The sequence below is a fragment of the Giraffa tippelskirchi genome, chromosome 12, assembly GCF_054371585.1.
Source record: "Giraffa tippelskirchi isolate mGirTip1 chromosome 12, T2T-mGirTip1v1.2.pri, whole genome shotgun sequence".
Classification (NCBI taxonomy): domain Eukaryota; kingdom Metazoa; phylum Chordata; class Mammalia; order Artiodactyla; family Giraffidae; genus Giraffa; species Giraffa tippelskirchi.
The window spans coordinates 90,768,182-90,788,547 of record NC_137286.1 but is presented as its reverse complement, the minus strand read 5'-3'; the positions used below and the strand labels follow the sequence as shown (position 1 = coordinate 90,788,547).

Below are 20,366 nucleotides of genomic sequence, written 5' to 3'. Positions count from 1 at the left end.
CGTCGGGGTTTCCAGGACTTGAAGCCTAGGGAAGCCTTCAGGAAGGAAACCTTATTTGAGAACAGAGGTTTGAGCCAGATTGATTTCAGGTTAATTCTAGATAGTCGTCCCACACCATCTCCAGACGCCAAGTGGGATCTGAAGATGGAAAATGGATCGGGGCGGGTGATCTAGGTAAGCACGAAGATGACAGGTAATCACCAAGGGAGATTCCTGTGTGGAAACAGGAAAGAACAAGCGGTAGAAACGGAGTGCTTCCCTCGGAGGCTCCGCATTCTTCCCGCTACCTCCAGATTCCCATCACACTCATCAGAACTCCATGCCCACGAGGAGGATGAGCTTGGAAGAGGCAGGTCAAGGATCGCCCTCCCGCCCTGCCCAACTGGTCCCTCCCAGAGTGGCCTCCTGCGCGCCTGCGACCGCGTGGCACCCGAAGGTCACGACAAAAAGCTCATCTCTGTACCTAAAATGCAGCAGGACCGACGACTCAGAGAGCAGGATGTATATTCACAATGCAATCATTAACAGCCATTAATCCTGGGCCCTGTGCGTCTGTTTAGGATTTGAGAATACTCTTCAGAAACCAGACACGGTAAGGAGGGTGGGGGTGGGGGGCGCGTCAGAGGCTCTCGGGTGGAGGCATAGTTTTCTCAGTCCTGGGGGCGCGGGGACAAGCTTGGGGCTTTTCTAAATCGGCTCCCGTTCCCCAGCCAGATTTGCCTCTGTCAGCTCATCTTTAAAGATAATGTTGAAGGGGGGGTGGGGCACAATTTTAAAGGTACGGCACCTCAGGACCCCTGAGCGTACAGTGGAAGCCGCCAAGCTCGCGCATCCCTCAGTTATCAGGACACACAAGCTGGGCTTTGCAAAGGAAAAATCCTCCCACGCGCAGGCGCGCGCCGTCCCCCTGGTGTCCGCTCGGCCGCCCCGCCCTTCGCCACCCCTAGCCCCGCCCCCCGCCATAGCCCCGCCCCAGCTCCGCCCCGCCCCGCGTCTTCCGCCCAGGCAGGCTTCTCCTCGTCCTGCCCTGCGCCCTACCGGCCTGGGGCGTCGCGGTACCCGCCTCCGCGCTGAGCACAGACCCTCCCCACCCCCGCCGCACCTACTCCGGCGCTCGGGCGCGGGCGGGAGGCGGAGCAGAGGGGTCGGGGGCGGTGTCGCCTCAGCCCAGGAGCCGCAGGCGGCGGCGGCGGCGGCAGCGGCGGCGCCGGAGGCCCCCGAGATATGGCCGCCTCGGTGTTCTGCTGCCTGCGGTGCTGCAGAGATGGCGGGACGGGCCACATTCCTCTGAAGGAGATGCCGGCCGTGCAGCTGGACACGCAGCACATGGGTAAGGGCCCTCCCTTCCCCAGACCCAACGGCCCACCCCGGGTCGGGGGGCAGCCGGGGGCTCTCGGGGAGCCCCGCACGCAGCCGGGCCCCGCCGGGCTCCGGGCGTCGTCGCCTGCCCCTCGCCCTGCGACGCTGCCGAAGACCCGGGTCGGCGTCGCGGATCCCCTCCGGACTCCGGCCAACCGCGCCTTGGCCTGGTTCTGTGTTCAAGCAGCCCGGTCCGCTCCTGTCTCGGGGAGATACGGGCGTGTGGACCTTCCCGTTCCCACAGGAATCTCCTCTGGGCCGCGGTCTCCCGAGACTCAGACGTCCCCGGCGAGGGGCGCGCGGGGGCGACTCGGTGCTCCTCCTGTCCCGGCGTCGAGCTTCAGTCAGATACGCACATGTTGAGAGCACTTATTCGTCCTCGCTCCTTCCTCTGCCCTGACAGCTTTCTCTTAGCCTGTCAGTTATCGGTTGTTTCCTCTCACCTCCTAAAGTCAAGACAAGGCAAGTTGCAAAAGCCTAAAGTCACAGCTTAGCTCAGGACATGTCATTTGAACAAAAACCTCCCCTTGTGCGGCTCCTCCTGAGTCATGCTTAAAGGTGCTGTAATTTCACCTGGCTGGCTTCTTCCTAGCAGGTCAGGCTATTGCAGAAATAGCGTGTTGTTTCTTCCCATCTATGGTTTTTCCTTTCAATTTCAAATGAGCCTATAGCTTCTCTAACATTCTCTCCCCTCTATAGCCTCTCGCCATCTTACTATTTCTTTCTTAGACTTGTCCCATGTAGTTCCATGCTTCTGGAGTGTGGTTCTAGGAGACGACATTTCCCACCGTAATTATTTCAGAGTACTGTCTTTTTGCCGAATTATTCTCTTCTGAATATGCATCTGCACTTTTAGTTTTTCCCATATCTCTCTTTGACTAAAGGACAGTGCCTTGAAATAACAAAGGGAATTCTTAAATATTTGTAGCAAAACCCTCTCCTGTCCAGATTCTTTATACTCTGAAAACACTCGGCTCATTATATTTTTCTTTTCTTCACATTTCTATAGCATGTACTAAATAACAAATGTGATAATTGTTTACCGCTTTGTATGCGGGTTTTTACTTTTCATTCTTAGATCTCTCAAGTGTAATATAGAACCCAATACATAAATATATATGTAGATGTACGTATATCTCCTTGAATTATTTCTTATTCATCATCACTTATAGACAGATGTTCAAATTCTGTCATTTCCCTCAGGAAATGTTTCCATTTCATGTATTCATTCACTCGGCTGATATTTATTGAGTGACTGTCAGATGGCAGGCATTGTTTTATATGCTAGGAACACAGTAAAGAAAAACCACACATAGTTTCTGGAGGTTATTATCAGCTTTAGTTCTTTCTATCTCTACTGCCAAACTCCTGAATTACTACAATCTACTCTTTAAAGTATTTGTTTTCTTTGGTCTCTTCTTCCACGGAGAGCTGGTCACTGGTACTCGTTCCACTATGTTCTCCTTTTTCCAAAGATGCCCCGTATCTTTCAGTAGAGTAATATCATCCCCTGATTTTCTTCCTGCATGGAAACTTTTTCTTAACCTGTCTTCCAAAAACTTCAAATTCTTCAATCACAGAAAAAGCCTTATTTTAGAAAACAAATAATATCAGAGGAGAGGCTTATCAAGTTAGGAATAGGTTTCAAGCATGGATTGATCTTAAGTTGAAATATGAGAAGCCCACTGAGTGAGTATGCATGTATTTGAATATGTGAAAGGTTAATATGATTGCCTTTTGTTTTTGTTTTTTTTTAAAGAAAATAGTTTATCCGTTTCATATGCAAATGAATGTTGTCTCTTTCAAAGTTGTCACTTATATTGATAATGCTACATCACCTAAAGTGATTTGGAATTCCTCTTGGGATTTTCTGTGGTATAGTTTTTATAAATATCTTATTTTTTACCACAACCTCCATATTTAATTCTGATTTGGTTTTTTAGAAATATAGAACTTCCTTAGTGGCTCAGATGGTAAAGAATCTGCCTGCAGTGTGGGAGACCCGTGTTGGATCCCTGGGTCAGGAAGATCCCCTGGAGAAGGGAATGGCAGCCCACGCCAATATTCTTACCAGGAGAATCCTATGGACAGAGGAGCCTCGTGGGCTACAGTCTGTGAGGTTACAAAGAGTCAGGCACGACTAAGTGACTAATACTTTTTAGAAATGAATGTCTTCCAAGGTAGCTTTCTTGAAAGGGATGTTATTCATTTAGAAATGTCTAATGTTTTTTAAAAAAATATTCTTTGACTATGTTTATATATTTTCTGACTGTACTCAAATTCGCCTTGACTTTCTAAATAATCTTGATAATAAAACTGTACAAATCACACAGATCCAAATATAGGATATCTTTGTACTTAAAAAAGAGAAATAGAATAGGCTTGAAATAATTTCCTAATGATTCACAAACACTCTAGAATGTTATCTGAATATATACCCATCTTTCTGTATAAAACATCTCAGTACCTAGCAGAATGCCTTGGTGATAAATGATATTGAAGTAAGAGCATAATAGCATATTCAGATTTGGTTCTTTGGTTCCAGCTCAGAGTTACATGTAAGAACCATAGAGTATTGCTGGGTTTAAAAAAATACCATTTATTTTCATAATTCTTGAAATGTTTTTTCACTTAGGGTGCTTTCAGTTACAAGCAGTAAAACCTACAACTCAAAAATTGTTGAAAAATGAAGGAAATTCATCGGTTTGTGTAAATTTAAAAAGTAAAACACAGCACTAGCTTCAGAAAAGACTCAGTGCTGCCAAGGACTGGGCTTCTTTTCATCTCTTTCCCCCATCAGCTGTTGCTTATTCCTGAAGGCTGGCGTCCATGACAACTTGCAGCCTCTCCCTGTACTATCGGCTTCCTCATTTGAATCCAGCAAGAGTGAGAGAATCTTTATCCCTTCATTCTCTCTGCAAAGGTCCTGAGACTATCTCTGATGGTAGTGGCTTAGGTCACATAACCGTTTTTCACTCGGTCACTGTGGCCAAGAAATGTGGAACGCACTGATTGACTTAACCCAGGTCAAAGCTGTACCCCTGAAGCCAGAGATTGAGTCATCTTCCTTGGAACTGTTTTGATCTCCAGAGAGAAGTTCGTTGGGAGAGAGAAAACAGATGCTACATGTCCACAACAAAGTACTTAGCAGAGCATATTCATTCATTTCTGTATCAGTTATTTGTCGAGCGTCTGCTGGATGCCAAGCACTCCATGGTCTTTGCCATTAAGGAGGAGCTGGGCCCTGGTTGCTCTCCAGCAACTAACTGCTGGAGATCTGTGAGGCAGCTAAATATAAGTTATGTATAAAGACACTTACCCAGAATTTGCAGTTTAGCATTTTGTAATCAGAAAAAAAAAAGGATGCTAAGGAATTTTTAATAATCATATAATAAGATCTTGTGGGCTTCCCCGATGGCTCAGTGGATAAAGAATCCAATTACAATGCAGGAAACAGGACAAGCAGATTCAGTCCCTGGGTCGGGAAGATCCCCTGGAGGAGGAAATAGCCTTCTTGCTTGGAAAACTATGTGGACAGAGGAGCCTGGTGGGCTACAGCCCCTGGGACTGAGTGTGCACATAGTGCAGTACAAAGGACCTTAGTTCACCTTCTGTAAGTGTCTTTAATCAGCCCACTTAGAATTGTGGTAACGTCTTGAAAACTTGGTATTTCTCGTATATATTTGTCCCAAATAATTTTTTGTTTAAGTATGAATTCAACAGTGAGTTGAGAGACCTGCCTCTCTGTTAGTACATTTGTTACTATTTTCTAGTTTTATTTTACCCCCTCTGGAAAGAGGAGTTCCCTACAGTTCTCATAGCCAGATCTGCTTGGCTTGTAAACTTATTAGTAGAAAAGTTATACTGGTTACAGATCTTGGGAGTCTGTCATGGGATAGTTATGGGGTATTTCTTACAGATAAGCATTTTGTTAAATTTCTTCATGTTCTCTGATATGCTTTGCTAAATCAGTGTTTGGAAAAGAATTGGAATTGGAGTCGCATGATCAAGAGATTGTTTTTCTCACTCTCATCTATCAAATGTAACTAAACTAAGATTTTCCAAGAGAATAAAATGCATTTAATGATGTTGAAACCTTGTTTACATCTTTGCAATGTGATTAACAGCAGCTGTCTTACAAATATTTTTAAGATCCTAAAATTGGCATTTTTCCATGTCAGCTATTTCAAGAACATAGATGTATGTTCCTTTCCATGGTTCATTACTCTTCAGTTCTTGCTTGATCAATGCACTTGCATAAGACCTTGTGCATACATTCAGTCAGCTTTTACCAGATTGTTTTGTTTGGATTGAACTGAAAAGTGTACTGATTGCCCAGCTTCTTTTAAGTGTTTATGTTTTCATTTAAATCAAGAGATTTATGAAGTCATCAAATTGATTCACTGGCTAAAATGGAAGAAAGTCTACTTCAGGGAGTTCCCTGGTGGCCTAGTGGTTAGGATTGTGGGCTTTCACTGAGGTGGACCCAGAGTTCAGGGAACTGAGATCCCACAAGCCGCACAGCACAGCCAAAACAAAAAGAAAGTTTACTTCTACCTTAAAAGTGTTTAAAATATTCAGTATGTATATAAAAAAATATTCAAAATATTTCAAAATTACTGTTTATTTGAAACTGCCTAATTATAATTTCTAGGCCACAAATTAATATTAAATATAAATGTTCTCCCAGGGAAAAAAGGGAATTAAATATTCTAAATAATTTATCAGTATTTCATATTTCAAAGTATAAAGAGTCTCCCTATTTTTTGGAGACCAAGAGTTAAAAGTGAAATAGAAATTAACCTGGAGGGACTTCCCTAGTAGTCCAGGGGTTAGGAGCCCACCCTGCAATGCAGGGGACACAGGTTCCATCCGTGGTCAGGGAACTAAGATCCCACATTCCGTGGAGCAACTAAGCCCATGGGCTGCAGTGAAAGATCCCACGTGACACAATGAAGATCTGTTGTGCCACAACCAAGACTCAACGCAGCCAAATAAGTAAACAATAAATAAATATTTTTTTAAAAATTAACCTTGATTGTTGGGTAAGAGAATACAAAACTTGACACAGTGCCTGTATTTTTTGTTTAGGAACTGATGTTGTCATTGTGAAAAATGGAAGACGAATATGTGGAACGGGAGGTTGTTTAGCCAGTGCACCCTTACATCAAAACAAAAGCTACTTCGAATTCAAAATCCAATCCACAGGTTGGTATAATGGTACTTGACTGTTAATACTCTGAATGTGAGGAGGAATCTTCAATATATGGAAAAGATTAATGAGGTGATTAAAAAAAAACACGGAACTCTTACTTAAAGACCTTTTTCACTCACATCTTCTTGTGAGAGCCTGGTTTCATTAGTTAATTTAGTTACATTAAGTTCAGTTTTCTCATCTATAAAATGGATTACAGGAGCCGCCCTTCCCGCTTCACAGGAGCTGTATATATGAAAGTGTTTTAACAACAGGATGTACTGGTTCCGTTTAACACACAAAGATTGTTACTAATATGGTTAATGATTACCAGGAGCTAGATGAACCATTTCATTTGGTCAAGCATGTACGGTGTAGACTCTTGCTGTTTTATCTTAGGATAAAATTAATCTTATGATCCTGAGTTTTTCTCTTCACTCTTGTTAAGATTCCCTGATTCAGTGTCTTCTGAAGTGATTGGCAGATTTAGAATTCTGGTAGAAGTCTCAAGTCTCTCTAAAATTTTTTGAATATGTACACCTGAAACACAATACTGTAAATCAACTACACTTCAATTAAAATGTTTTAAAATTTTTTAAATTATGAAGTTTCTTGACTGTATGGCAGTTCTACATGAGTATTATAATAGTTATTATTAGTTAACTTGTGACAGTTTTGAATATGGGGAAGTTTTTTTAAGGCTTTATTAGAAACTTGTAGTAAAATATGGCATGAGTAATATAGGTACAGAACAGGGAAACTAGAGTAAATTAATTCTGCTCTTACATGAAAGACATAAAATATCCCTCTGAGACTTGGTTTTTAAATTGTTTTAAATACTGATTTTTCTTAAGTGTGTAAAATAAATATAAATCTGTCCTCCATTCCATTCTTTTGTACTAGGCTGCAAAATGTCTCTGATTACCATAATTTTCTCAAGTATAACATACCTTTTCTCAAGAGAAGTGAATATTTCCTTGAGCCTTAAATGTAATACAGATTTTTTTGTGGATTTTCTGTAAAGGATGGTAGCCTTAAAGATATTTCTAGAATAAGTGTATTGTTGAAGTTTGTAGCATTGATCCCTCAATGAAAGCTTCAGGCAGTGTGCCAAAGGGTGTCACAGTGCACAGTTCTTTAGGAAGAAGGGGACTCTGTAACCCTGTCTAGAACTGTTGTCACATGAAATTAGTATCATCCCCTACTGTCACTCTTGTCTCACCTTGGAGGATAAATTATATAATCAAATTATTTAGGAGCCCAAGACAGTGAAGTCCAGACATGCAGCTTTCTGATGGCCTCTCTCAATCCAGGAAAATTGATTGACAACATGGTTTTCAAGCATTCTTTAGAATTTCCCCTGATTTTGATAAAAACTGAGAAAGAAACAGTTTGAAATATAATCAGGAGCTCTACGTATTCTGTTAGACTGATAAAGAAGAGAGCTGGTCTCTTTAAAAGTCAACTTAGACCAAAAGGTTTTAAACTCACAGACTTAAGGTATTGAATAAGAGAATGATTTTGCATTTTATCATTAATTTTCTCTTCTCCATAGTATTGATCAGGTCATACATTATTGGTCACATATTACAGATGCAAAAACTAAAGAAGTAATTTCCTGCTTCTCAGAGGTGGTGCTTGAAATAGAACCCCAGGCTACTTAAATTCAATGTGTGGCTTTTTAGTAATATTTTTGGAGGATAATAATAGTAATGACAATAGCTAGCATCTTTTAAAAATACTTCCTCTGTGCTTTACTTATCCATAAAAAAAAAAAATACAGTGTTCCAATTGTTTTACTTGGATGATCTTGCTGCATCTTCTGATAACTTTAAGAGGCGAGTACTGTTAGACTGCATAGTTCACAGGTGAGGAAACAGAGAGCGGTTACGTGACTTGCCCAAGATGACATAGCACAAGCAGGGTTTAAACCAGGCAGTACAACTCCAGGGCCCACTCTTACCTCCCAGGCTGTACTACATCCACAGAGATGTAGTACATCATTTGCAAACTACTTTAAAAAAAATATTTTTAAGATTAACAAAAAATAATTTAGTGATAATATGCCACTTTCTTTATAAACAATTTACACTCTCTTTTGAAACAACTCCTTTCATATTTGTATTCTTCAGATTTGGGGAGCATTTAAATTATTATATTTTTTAGGAATCTGGGGTATTGGCGTTGCAACTCAGAAAGTTAACTTGAATCAGATCCCCCTTGGCCGAGATGTACACAGTCTGGTGATGAGAAATGATGGAGCCCTATACCACAACAACGAGGAGAAAAACAGGCTGCCAGCAAACAGCCTTCCACAGGAGGGAGACGTGGTGGTGAGTTTCCTTGTGGACTTGTTTTCCACTGTGAATTATTCAACTTGAACTGCTTTTAGTATTTCTAGTTTTGCCTGGGAGTTTGTGGTCCAAATTCCAGAGCACCGGGATTGGATCTAATGAGGTAGTTCATTTTCCAAAGAGAGCCCTTGATGTAGATGCTGCTGTCTTACCTAACTGCCTTCTCCTTTCTAGAGCTGCACTGGCCAGGAAAATCGCCATGAACCCTTATTTCCATTTAGGAGAGTTTATGACTGGTTGGCTGCTAGTCAACATCTCCTGCTACTCTCAAATAAAAGAAACCTTGGCCCATAATTTTAAAAGAACGCTGACCCTTACTTTAGAAAAGATTAGGTATTTTTGCAGCTGGAGATCTCTTAGAGAAAATTTTGACATTTATTACTTAATTTGTTACAAACTTCTGTTAAAGAATTACAGCATTTTTATCAGGAGTGTTGGTCCTCCTTAAACTTAACCTGGTTAAACTTCCTTCACTTTCAGAATTCTTTCAAGAACTGACTCAAAATCCTAAGGCTTGATTGTGGAAAAGTTTTTTTTGGAAAGCAGGGGATAGAAGGAGTTACATGTTATGAAGGCTTCTCAGTTTTTATTCCCAACTGGATATATTCAAGTCTTTGCCAAAGCCATCCTATTGAAAATGTAATCCAGAGATGCCTTTCTGTCTTTTTCAGATACTTCTTCTCACAGTGTTTTCCAAGAACCTTATACATTGAATTCAGCTATCAGCTGTTGAGAACAGAGTTCTTGGGTCTCCTTTAGCAAGAGTGTCGTTATACACAGAGCCTTGGGTTCCTGGCTCTTGTACCAAGTTGAAAGGAATCTAAAGAATGAGAGTTTCTAGTAATTAGATAACAGACAAGGTAAATCCAGGTTACTGAATTAAAGAAGTATACGCTATTTGGAAGAAGGTGAAAATGAGGAAATGAAAGCTTTTGACTATGGTCTGATCTTCTCTTCAGTTTAAAAAAAAAAATTGTGAAGAACAGATTTTAAATAGGTAAATTATTGAAAGTGTTTTTTTCCTCAAATTAACTAAAGAAAACAAGGAAACCAAAGACATAAACCGTTTTTAAAATCTGCTTTTCCTCGTTCTTCCTTTTAAATAGTTGGTTCTGTGTTTATAGATCATTGCCAGATGCCCGTAATGTGGAACACCCTATTCTAGGGGTTATTTCATGAAAGAGAATCTTGAAGTCAAGTTGATGCTGTCAGCCTGCTTATACTAAAAAATGAAATTCAAACATAAAGGATAATCCGGGTAACTCCCTGGTGGTTAGGACTCTGTGCTTCCACTGCAGAGGCCACGGGTTCCATCCTTGGTCAGGGAACTAAGATCCCACGTACCGCATGGTGAGACCAAAAAAAGAAGAAGAAAGGATAATCACTAACAAAAGTTTTTCTTTGTTGATGTACGGACTTGTACTGTGTGTTATTCTTTCCTTCCTATCTCATTCCTTAAGATGATTGGTACTTCATATCGACAGATATAAGAATGTCATTTTTAGTCTGTCAGCATTATTAAATTAGACTTTGAGTTTTTATGCCCATTCTGATAAAAGGAGGGCTCAAAACGATGAAATATGAGCAGAATCCTGAAAAGTAAAACATTATCCCATGCTAATAGCTGTATCTTCCTAGTTCAAACACTTGCAAACAAAATTCACCAAATTGCTGACAATAGCATACGAAAACTGGAATGAATTATAAGACAGTAAAAACATTCTCATATGTGTAGAATTTCAGTCATATACCATTCTCTGAGGGAAAATAAGCTTTCAACATCCAACCAAATGGTTATGTTTATGTAATAACCATACAGAATCAGCAGGGCCTACTGTAGCACAAAGGAGACACACCTGAAACAGCTTATGCTTATTTTTTTCCTTTTGTATATAGTTTTGAAAAGTACTGATCACATTTTAAAATTGCAGTTTTCAGTGTAATTTCAGACAAGGTGAAATAGGTGGTACTATTATTACATTTTACAGACCAGAAGTTAAGTAATTGCTTATTCAGAGTGACCTCAGGATTACAGTGGAGAAGGCAATGGCACCCCACTCCAGTACTCTTGCCTGGAAAATCCCATGGACGGAGGAGCCTGGTAGGCTACAGTCCATGGGGTTGCTAAGAGTCGAACACGACTGAGCGACTTCACTTTCACTTTTCCCTTTCATGCACTGGAGAAGGAAATGGCAACCCACTCCAGTGTTCTTGCCTGGAGAATCCCAGGGACGACAGAGCCTGGTGAGCTGCCGTCTATGGGGTCGCACAGAGTTGGACACGACTGAAGCGACTTAGCAGCAGCAGCAGCAGCAGGATTACAGTCTAATTTCAGAGTCTGTTCACCAAACCAGCAAATAATTATTGATAAATCTTTAGAACACATAAGGTTTTTGGTATCATTATGAGAGGATCAAACCTAGTATCTAGAACAGATAAAAGGACAGATTAATGGAATTCTCTGGCAGTCCAGTGGTTAGAACTCCGTGCTTCCACTGCAGAGGGCACTGGTTCAGCTCTGGTCAGAGAACTAAGATCCCGCAGTATGGTTTCTCACATCCTTCCTCACTTCTTTCTTTGGTATTTTTGTTGTCTAGTTGCTAAGTTGTGTCCAACTCTGCGACCCCATGGACTGTAGCCCTCCAGGCTCCTCTGTCCATGGGATTTTCCAGGCAAGAATGCTGGAGCAGGTTGTGATCTCCTTCTCCAGGGGATCTTTGATACTGGGTATTGGGTATTGTCCCCTGGAGAAGGGAAAGGCTACCCACTCCAGTATTCTGGCCTGGAGAATTCCATGGACTGTATAGTTCATGGGGTCACAAAGAGTTGGACACGACTGAGCGACTTTCACTCACTCACTCACTCACTGGGTATTGATGCTGGAGGGTGGGATTGAGAACTTGCAATAGGTTATGCTGCCATCAGGTGGGGAAGGTGCCCAGACCATGACCTGTTAATCTGAACTGCTGGATTTCCAGTAATCCTGTAAAGAGGGTTACATGCTGCTTTTTATGTAATCATGTTTTTTTAAGTGAAAACAGGTTTCTTCACTAAAAAGCAAATCCTGGCGATCACTTTATTATTATATTTAAATACATAAACTGAAATAAAGCAAAAGCAGTTTTGTTTATCTTTCTCAGTGTTTAGTCTAACGCTGGCTTTGCTAAGATTTGAGGAGAATCTTTTATAGCACTTAACATGTTGACTTACCTGGGCCTTTGCTGTCTTAACTGGAAAGTGAAGAATTTAAAGCTAGATCATCTGTAAGGTCTTTTTCTATCTACAAAAGCTTTTAGGTTCATATAATTTATCCACAGTCAGAAATCCTTCAAGTGGTTGCTTCTTGACCTATGATGATTTCTCTATTGAAAGGTCTCTGCTGTCATTCTTCAAAGGAAGTCTCTCCGTCTTCAGCTAGTACATACTGTACAGAGTTTTAAAGAGAGTTTTAAAAGTGTAAAAGTCCTTACAAGCTTTGAATTGTGTGGCAATCAAGAATAAGCTTTCCAAAGCCATACTACATCAGTTTAAATTCCAGCTCTGCCACTTCCTAACTGTGCAACCTTAAATAAGTTATTTAACCTCTCTGTGCTTTAGCTGCCTCATCTGTAAAATGGAGATAATAAAAATACCTAGGATTAAATGAGTAAATATGAAGTGTCTAGTGTTTGGTACATAATACAGGTTGTTTTCCAGAATGTCAATAATAATAATTGTAATTTTGTACCATTAATAATATGCAAAGTAATATATTTTTATTTTGCTGTCTTTTTAAAGTCTTTTGAGCTGTTGTTTTTCTGTTTTCCACTTGATACTAATTACCAGTTACATGCAGTTGTAAATACCCACCTTACCTTAGTAATACATTTCACATATTTGAAACCAAGGTAAAGAGGTAGAGAAATATATTATTTCTTTTTGAAAATAAATTGTATAAAGACAGTTCACCACAACTGAAAACAATGATAGGTAATAATCCCTAATGGTGAAAACATCACTGTTTTCCCCCCTTGTTACCAAATTCTGCAAAAAGCAGTGTTTTCTATATGAGTTTAAAAGGTCTCTCTGTTAACAATATATAGTACTTATATCATCTTAATATTCAAAATATAAAACCCAGATTATCTGAATAAAATACTAGGATTTAGTTCTACCCCTCGAATGTGGACTCATGGGATTTTACCTTTCCCCTCCCCCCATATAATCACCACTACTTTTTTTTTAGCTCAATTCAAACAGATTTCTACCAAATTGTAAACCCTTAATAAAATCTGTTATGGAAAAAAAAAAAACCTGTTGTGATCTTTTGCTTAGTTTTTTGTTTCCATGCTCCCCAGTTAGTGCTTTCTGACTGTTCAGGTTTTTATGGAACATATATATTTTCCCTCTTTTTAATATTTACTTTGCTTCCTAGGGTATTACATATGACCATGTAGAATTAAATGTATATTTGAATGGAAAAAACATGCATTGTCCAGCATCAGGTATACGAGGGACAGTGTATCCAGTTGTTTATGGTAAGCAAAAATATTTCTAAACAATATCAAATGTATGTTAACTTTTGCTTGGCATTTTCACTAACTTTGTAACTATCATTCAGAAGGCTGGACAAATTAATAAGGACCTTTGTATATGGAGTATACTCAGTAGGTTATCACAATCCCTCTTTGCAGGACTAAGGAAAGTTTTTATTTCCTTTGTATTTAAAAAATAAACTTGCTAAATACAATGATTACTCTTAAATATGCAATAGCCACATTCCTTTTTAGATCATATAGTCTTATATCCCAGAAAGTTTCAAAAACTTTACAGAATTTACAAAACGTATTCCTGCCAGTTGTTAGATAGGGTTAGATGACCAGAAAATGTAATTGTAAAGAATATTTTGAAAGTAGGGATGGGAATTCCATGTATATTGGGCATTGGTTACCTTTACAAAATCACCTAAATGTTAAAACTCTTCTGAGAAAAATTATGACTTAGAATGGTTTCGTATTGATTGTTTTGCTTTTGATAGCCATGTGTATGTAAGTATAGTTTCTGTACAAGTATACCTCCAAGAACTGGGTTACTTAGAGATGACTCTCTACCCCTCAGTTACTTTTATTTTATTACAGAAAATTCCAAACGTGTAGAAGTAACCAGAATAGAATAATGAACCCTCATGTACCCATTACTTAACTTCAAACAATTGTCAGCTAATAGCCAGACAGGTTTCATCTCCTCCCTACAGTCCTCTGTTCTTCACCTCCCCTCCTTATATTGTTTTGAGGCAAATGCCAGACATTATACCATTTTACTCTAAAATATTTTATATGTATCTCTAAAAAATAAGGTGTCTCTCTTTATAAGAAACATACATAAGTACAGTGCCCTTATCACTCTCTTCTTCATTTTTTATGCTATCAACTTTAAATCGACAAGTGTATGATTTTTCTAGTATTAGTGGATCGCAAAACATTTTCTCATTTAATTACTTTAAATAATTAAGGATTTGAGCCATAGCAAAAACTAATTGTTAACTTTTTTATAGTAACTTACCAGAAAAGTAACAGACTTTGTTCAGGATGGCAGAAAAGTATACAGTAGCAAATATAACGGAGAAGGCAATGGCACCCCACTCCAGTACTCTTGCTTGGAAAATCCAATGGACAGAGGAGCCTGCTAGGCTGCAGTCCATGGGGTCACTAGGAGTAGGACACGACTGAGCGACTTCAATTTCACTTTTCACTTTGATGCACTGGAGAAGGAAATGGCCACTCCAGTATTCTTGCCTAGAGAATCCCACGGACGGGGGAGCCTGGTGGGCTGCCGTCCATGGGGTCACACAGAGTCGGACACGACTGAAGTGACTGCTGCTAACAGCAGTAGCAGCAGCAGCAAATATAAATATTTAATAATTTGATATAACAACCAAAGCCTGTGCTTTGCTTTAAGGTTTTCATTTATCTTCTTTTTCCCTAAATACTACTTTTCAGTGCTTCTACCTTCTGTGTCTTTGCATATCTTTGCATGTAAAGGTGTAGGTTTAAGCTTGATATAGGTTAGTTTGCTTGCAGTATTTGGTAACCCTAAAAGTAATATCTTTATTTACTGAAGTAAATGGAAATGTAGCTTAATATTTGAAATAGTTTAGTCTGAGATATGAAATAAATATCAGTAAAATTTTAGACTGAGTTACACAAATGAAGATAGCAAACGAGATTTTTATTCTAAATTGTTTCTTTGATTTGGCATTATTTTTAATGCAGTGAAGTTTATGTAGTAATATATTTTATAAATTGAAATTGATAAATCAGTCCAATTAAATATTGAATAGCCAGATACTATCAAAGATAAAAATAAAATTCAAATTCCCTTACCCTTTGCCTTCTATCCTATCCCCAATCCTAACTGGAACATTCTTTCCAGTTGTTCATACTGTCGGTCCTTATATTCAACCTGTGGAGAGACAAAACTGAGTAACAGTGAAGAAAAGTGTTGTTCACAGTTAGGACTTCCAGCTTCATCTAAGTTCTCTGTGTGTTTTACGTCTCTGCACCTTCCAGCCTTTCATCGTTCTTGAATTCCCTATTCATGCTCTGTAGATCCATCTTCCGCTTTATAGAGAAACAGTCCATCATGGTGAACTCCAGCTTCCCTCCCCCACCTCTTCCAATCTTGTCTCCTTCCTGTCCCATCTTAGAGGAAGTGGTGCCCTTCATGTTCAAAAAACTCAGTCTAGATTTCAAACTTCCCAGTTCTTGGACTTTATTGTCAGTTATTTCATCTGTATCTCGTGTCATCAACCTCGTTCTTCAATGCCTGTAAACATTCTGAATTGAGACTTCCCTGGTGGCTCAGATGGTAAAGCGTCTGCCTGCAATGCGGGAGACCCGGGTTCAATCCCTGGGTTGGGAAGATCCCCTGGAGAAGGAAATGGCAACCCACTCCAGTACTCTTGCCTGGAGAATCCCATGGATGGAGGAGCCTGGTAGGCTGCAGTCCATGGGGTCGTAAAGAGTTGGACACAACTGAGCAACTTCACTTCTTCAAACTTGTACCCCTCACCAGGCCTGGGCTTACCCTTCTCTATATGGCTGCGTTTCCTATAAAATAGCTTTTGTCTCTGTTTATGTTGTATCTTCAACTACTGTGGCTGCCTTTACCACCACTTCACTGAAACCACCTCTGTTAAAAATCACTAGTGATTTCATGAATGTCACATCCAGTGCTTAACTTTTTTCCTGCATTGATAATGAAATATAAACTATTTAGTAATGTTCATTAAACATATATATGCAACTTAACAAATAGCTATGAAGTGAAACCCACATCATCACTATAGTCAAGATAACGAATATATTCATCACCCCAAGTTTCCTCCTGCCCCCTTGCCATGCATTCTGCTCACCTCTCCCCACCCCACCCCCCTTGTAGCCACTATCTGCTTTCTGTCACTACAGATTATCTTACGTTTTTAGAGTATTGTATAAATAGAATCATACAATTTGTATTTTTTTGATCTGGCTTCTTTTACTCAGTATAATTAAGACTCATCCATGTTGTAACATGTATCAAGAATTCATTCATTTTTACTACCAAGTAGTATAGTTCATTCTGTGGATATATCAGAACTGATTTTTTCCCCTCACCTAGTGTTTGATATTTTGGTTGTTTCCGGTTTTTGGCCATTACAAATAAAGCTACTGTGAACACTGATGTATAAATCTTTATGTGGATATATGCCTTCATTTCTCTTGGATAAGTACTGGTTAAAAAAAAAAAGCAAAACAAAAAAATGTGTAGAAGCTGAATAAGGCCTGCAGGCTAATTAACAGTATTGTATCAGTGTTAGTTTCCTGATTTGGACATTGTACTGTAGCTGTGTGAGATATTACCGCTGGGGGAAGCTGGATGAAGATTACCCAGGACTTTGTGTATTGTTTTTGCTACTCTTTGTGAATCTATCCTTTTTTAATAAAATATTTTTTAAGAAGTAATTTATCTTAATGTATAAAATTGAGAAAATACAGGTAGGTAAATAAGGAAAAACTCAAATTACCTGTATTTACATCATCTAGAGATAATCATAATAATATTTTGATATATTTCCGTTCAATGCTCTTGACAGATTTTATTCTTCACTGTGGCTGTTTTTACCCAATAGGATCATGTTTTGTAACCTGGATAGCAGATGTATTTCTTCTTCTTGCGTATTAATTTAATGGCATTATGGAAACAGTTTATAAGTATGTATTCATTCAATTTAAGGTGTTTGCTTCTAATTTATTTTCTTTCTTTTTCTGTCTCTAGTTGATGACAGTGCAATTTTGGATTGCCAGTTCAGTGAATTTTATCATACTCCTCCACCTGGTTTTGAAAAGATATTATTTGAACAGCAGATCTTCTGAATGTATTTGTTTTTGAAACTTGTATTTCTGCACTGTTAAAAGTGTTTACCATTTAATAAAGCTTTACCTAACGTATAGATGAAAAGATATTCTTAAAAACATGCTTGTTAATGTTGTCTAAGGAACCAGTGTATACACTATACCACCCTGAAGTTGTGATTTAAAATACTTAGGTTTTGTGATATGAAATCAGCATTTGGGGTGGTTTATTTAACTCTTATTTAAATAAATATAACTGTGGGTTTAATTAACAGTATTAAATGGAAATATGTATATAGATATTTAAAAGGGAGTCTTTCTTAATGTAAAATATTTGTATTGATAGATACAGAGTTGGGTGGGTTTTTTGGTCATTTTGATGTTTAGACCTCATTAACTGTTTTAAGTCTGCAGTCCAATAATTTTGTGTCTCAGTGTCTTTTTTATATAGAGTATAACAAAGTGGCAAATTTATATTTATATTATTGGCAACTTCAGTTTCGGCAATTTATTTACTATAAAATGTACCACTTTAAAAATTGTAATTGCTTGTTTTGTCTGTATGCCGTTGTTTTTAATTTTCTTTGTGAAAGGAGATAAATGTGGTAGTAATTATCGGAGCATTTTGTTGAAGACCTTCTTGCTGTGTTACTTCAATACCTGAATAAGTGGTGGTTGAGTGGTGACATAGTGTATACAGCAGGCGTTTAGAATGGTATGATGCCTTCAATTTAAATGGAAATGAGATTATTCTTTTAAGGATTTTAATTTAAATGTGCATTTTTCTGTAAGGAATAATAAAATAATAGTAATTAAGGACTATTCAGTACTGTATTAAATACATGTTCTTCCTGTTTTGTTTAATTATACCGTAAATTCACTTTGCCCTTGATTATTTCAGAAGTTCAGAGATATGTGAATCCTCTCCATGACCCTGAGCCTTTGCTTAGTTTTCAGGAAGAATTGCTATCCTTTAAATAATACCCTACAAAGCTGAACAAATCACTGTCCGTATCTTTGGGACAGTCTCCTTTCCAGATAGGGCAGGCCAAGGATGCATGCATTTCGCTCATTTATCAACACAGAGCAGTATGTCGTACCAGAAAAACGTGGCTTAAGAATCAAAGGAGATCTGACTTGTAGTTTTGCCACCTGATCCTATTATCTCTTCAGGCAATTTCCTCAGTTTCTCTGGATGCAGGTCCTCCATTTATAAAAGGGATAGTCATACCTTATTGGTAAGATTCTGTAACTGGTTAAAATTACATATGCAAAACACCCTCTTCATCATCCATACATAATGAATGCAGCGTCCTTGTTGACTGTGCTCAGTGGTTTTCATAGTGTGGCCCTTAGACCAGCAGCATCAGCCTTACCTGACGACGTGTTAGACATGGACACTCAGGCCCCACCCCAAACCCACGGAATCAGAAAAGGCTGGGGATGCATCCAGGAATCTGTTGGAACAAGCCCTTGAGGTGATTCTGATCCACGCTAAAGATTGAGAACCACTGCTCAGGAGAGAATTCTTTGAGAATGATGGCCTACTATAAATTTTCTAAGGATTTAAGACTATTGTTGACACACAGACAAGAGAGTCCTGCACAATATTTATTTATTGTTTATTTGATAGATAAAAATATAACAATTGTTTTTAAAGCATAGATATATTTGAGTAACATATTTACATAAATCCCAAATTTAACTCTGTAGATACACAGAATTGAACTGTTTATTATTTGTGTATTTTTGCCTTTCTGACCGTGTAATTTTAATTCGTAAAGAACATGGTTATTTCAGAAAGAGATTTAATATAACTACTGCTTGCGCTCTTTATAATGCTACCTACCTCCGAATTATTTTATTAAGAGCTAACCTTTTTTTTTTTAATGATCATGTTCTTTTCTCAAGACTGTCTTTGCTACCTCTAATCATACTGAATAGGTACAGTACTAAAGTTGGTATATGAATTATGTCCATGACAACAGTTTGATGAAGTCTAGATGTGCTTTTAATCTCTAGCTATCTAATTTCTCCTAGGAAAATTACCTATAACCTCAGTCTCACCTTGAGAAAAACATCAGATTCATAAAGGGGCATCCTACAAAATACTTGAGCAGTACTCTGAACTGTCTCGGTCATCGAAAACAAGGAAAATCAGAGACACACACCCCGGGGAGCTTAAGGAAACATAATGTGCCATAGTGTGTCGATGTGATGTGCAAACCAGGAACAGAACAGGGTATTAGGTGAAAACCAAGGAAATCGGAGTAAATCATGGACTTGAGTTAGTAATGCGTCAATATGTTTATTACTTGTAATAGATGAACCATAAAAATGTAAGATATTAGTAACAGGGGAAATTGGAAGAGGGGACATATGGAAACTCTGTACTACTGTCTCAATTTTTCTGTGAATCTGAACTGTTCCAAAAAATAAAGTCTATTTAAAAACCTGCATTCACCTAGAAGAAAATTAAAGCCTTTCTTGAAGACAATAGAACATTAGTATGGTATATACTTATAGCATAAGTATTCAGTGATAGCTAAATATAGACATAGATGGGACATAAAACATCCTTGTATTTTAACACACAAAAACCTGCATTTGTTCCTGGCTGAAGAGACTGTCCATTGTCTTGATTCTGTTTTTCACAGAAATCCACTTGTTCACACTGATGTAACTTTTTATACTCACATTGAAAATTAGTGATTTATTTTCCATGTTATTCTTTCAGTGATTTAAACATTGCAAGGGACTTGCAATGGCAGATATGTGAAACAATGGAAATCTCATAAATAATAAGTTTACATTATTAAAAACCAGAAAAAGATACTGGCTTTTAACTGCTGTCAGCTCACTGGTTAAGATTATTTGAATATATTTTCCACTTGGATTACAAGCTATTATCATTTAAAAATGATACAAAATATAATTTAAAGCTTTTAAAAATCATTAACAAAAACAGAAACATGTATGATAGTGTTGCTCACATCTTTATTTTTTCTTTTAACTGCATGTTTACTTCTTAATGTAAGTCTAGGTATGGACCAGCAAAAGCATCGCTGAAAATGTGAGTGAAGTCAG

General features: G+C 38.5%; 1 protein-coding gene across 3 annotated transcripts; it reads left to right on the top strand.

Annotated features, from left to right (window-relative positions):
• Positions 1–999: 999 nt before the first annotated feature.
• Positions 1,000–19,738, top strand: SPRYD7 (SPRY domain containing 7). Of its 3 annotated transcripts, XM_081547598.1 has the most exons (5): positions 1,000–1,330; positions 6,451–6,567; positions 8,720–8,886; positions 13,322–13,424; positions 17,203–19,738. In XM_081547598.1, the coding sequence occupies exons 1-5, from the start codon at positions 1,225–1,227 to the stop codon at positions 17,298–17,300; spliced, it is 591 nt and encodes a 196-aa protein (XP_081403724.1). In that variant the 5' UTR covers positions 1,000–1,224; the 3' UTR covers positions 17,301–19,738. The 3 variants fall into 3 exon arrangements, with proteins under 3 accessions (XP_081403724.1, XP_081403726.1, XP_081403725.1); XM_081547600.1 differs by lacking the exon at positions 6,451–6,567; XM_081547599.1 differs by lacking the exon at positions 13,322–13,424.
• Positions 19,739–20,366: the final 628 nt, after the last annotated feature.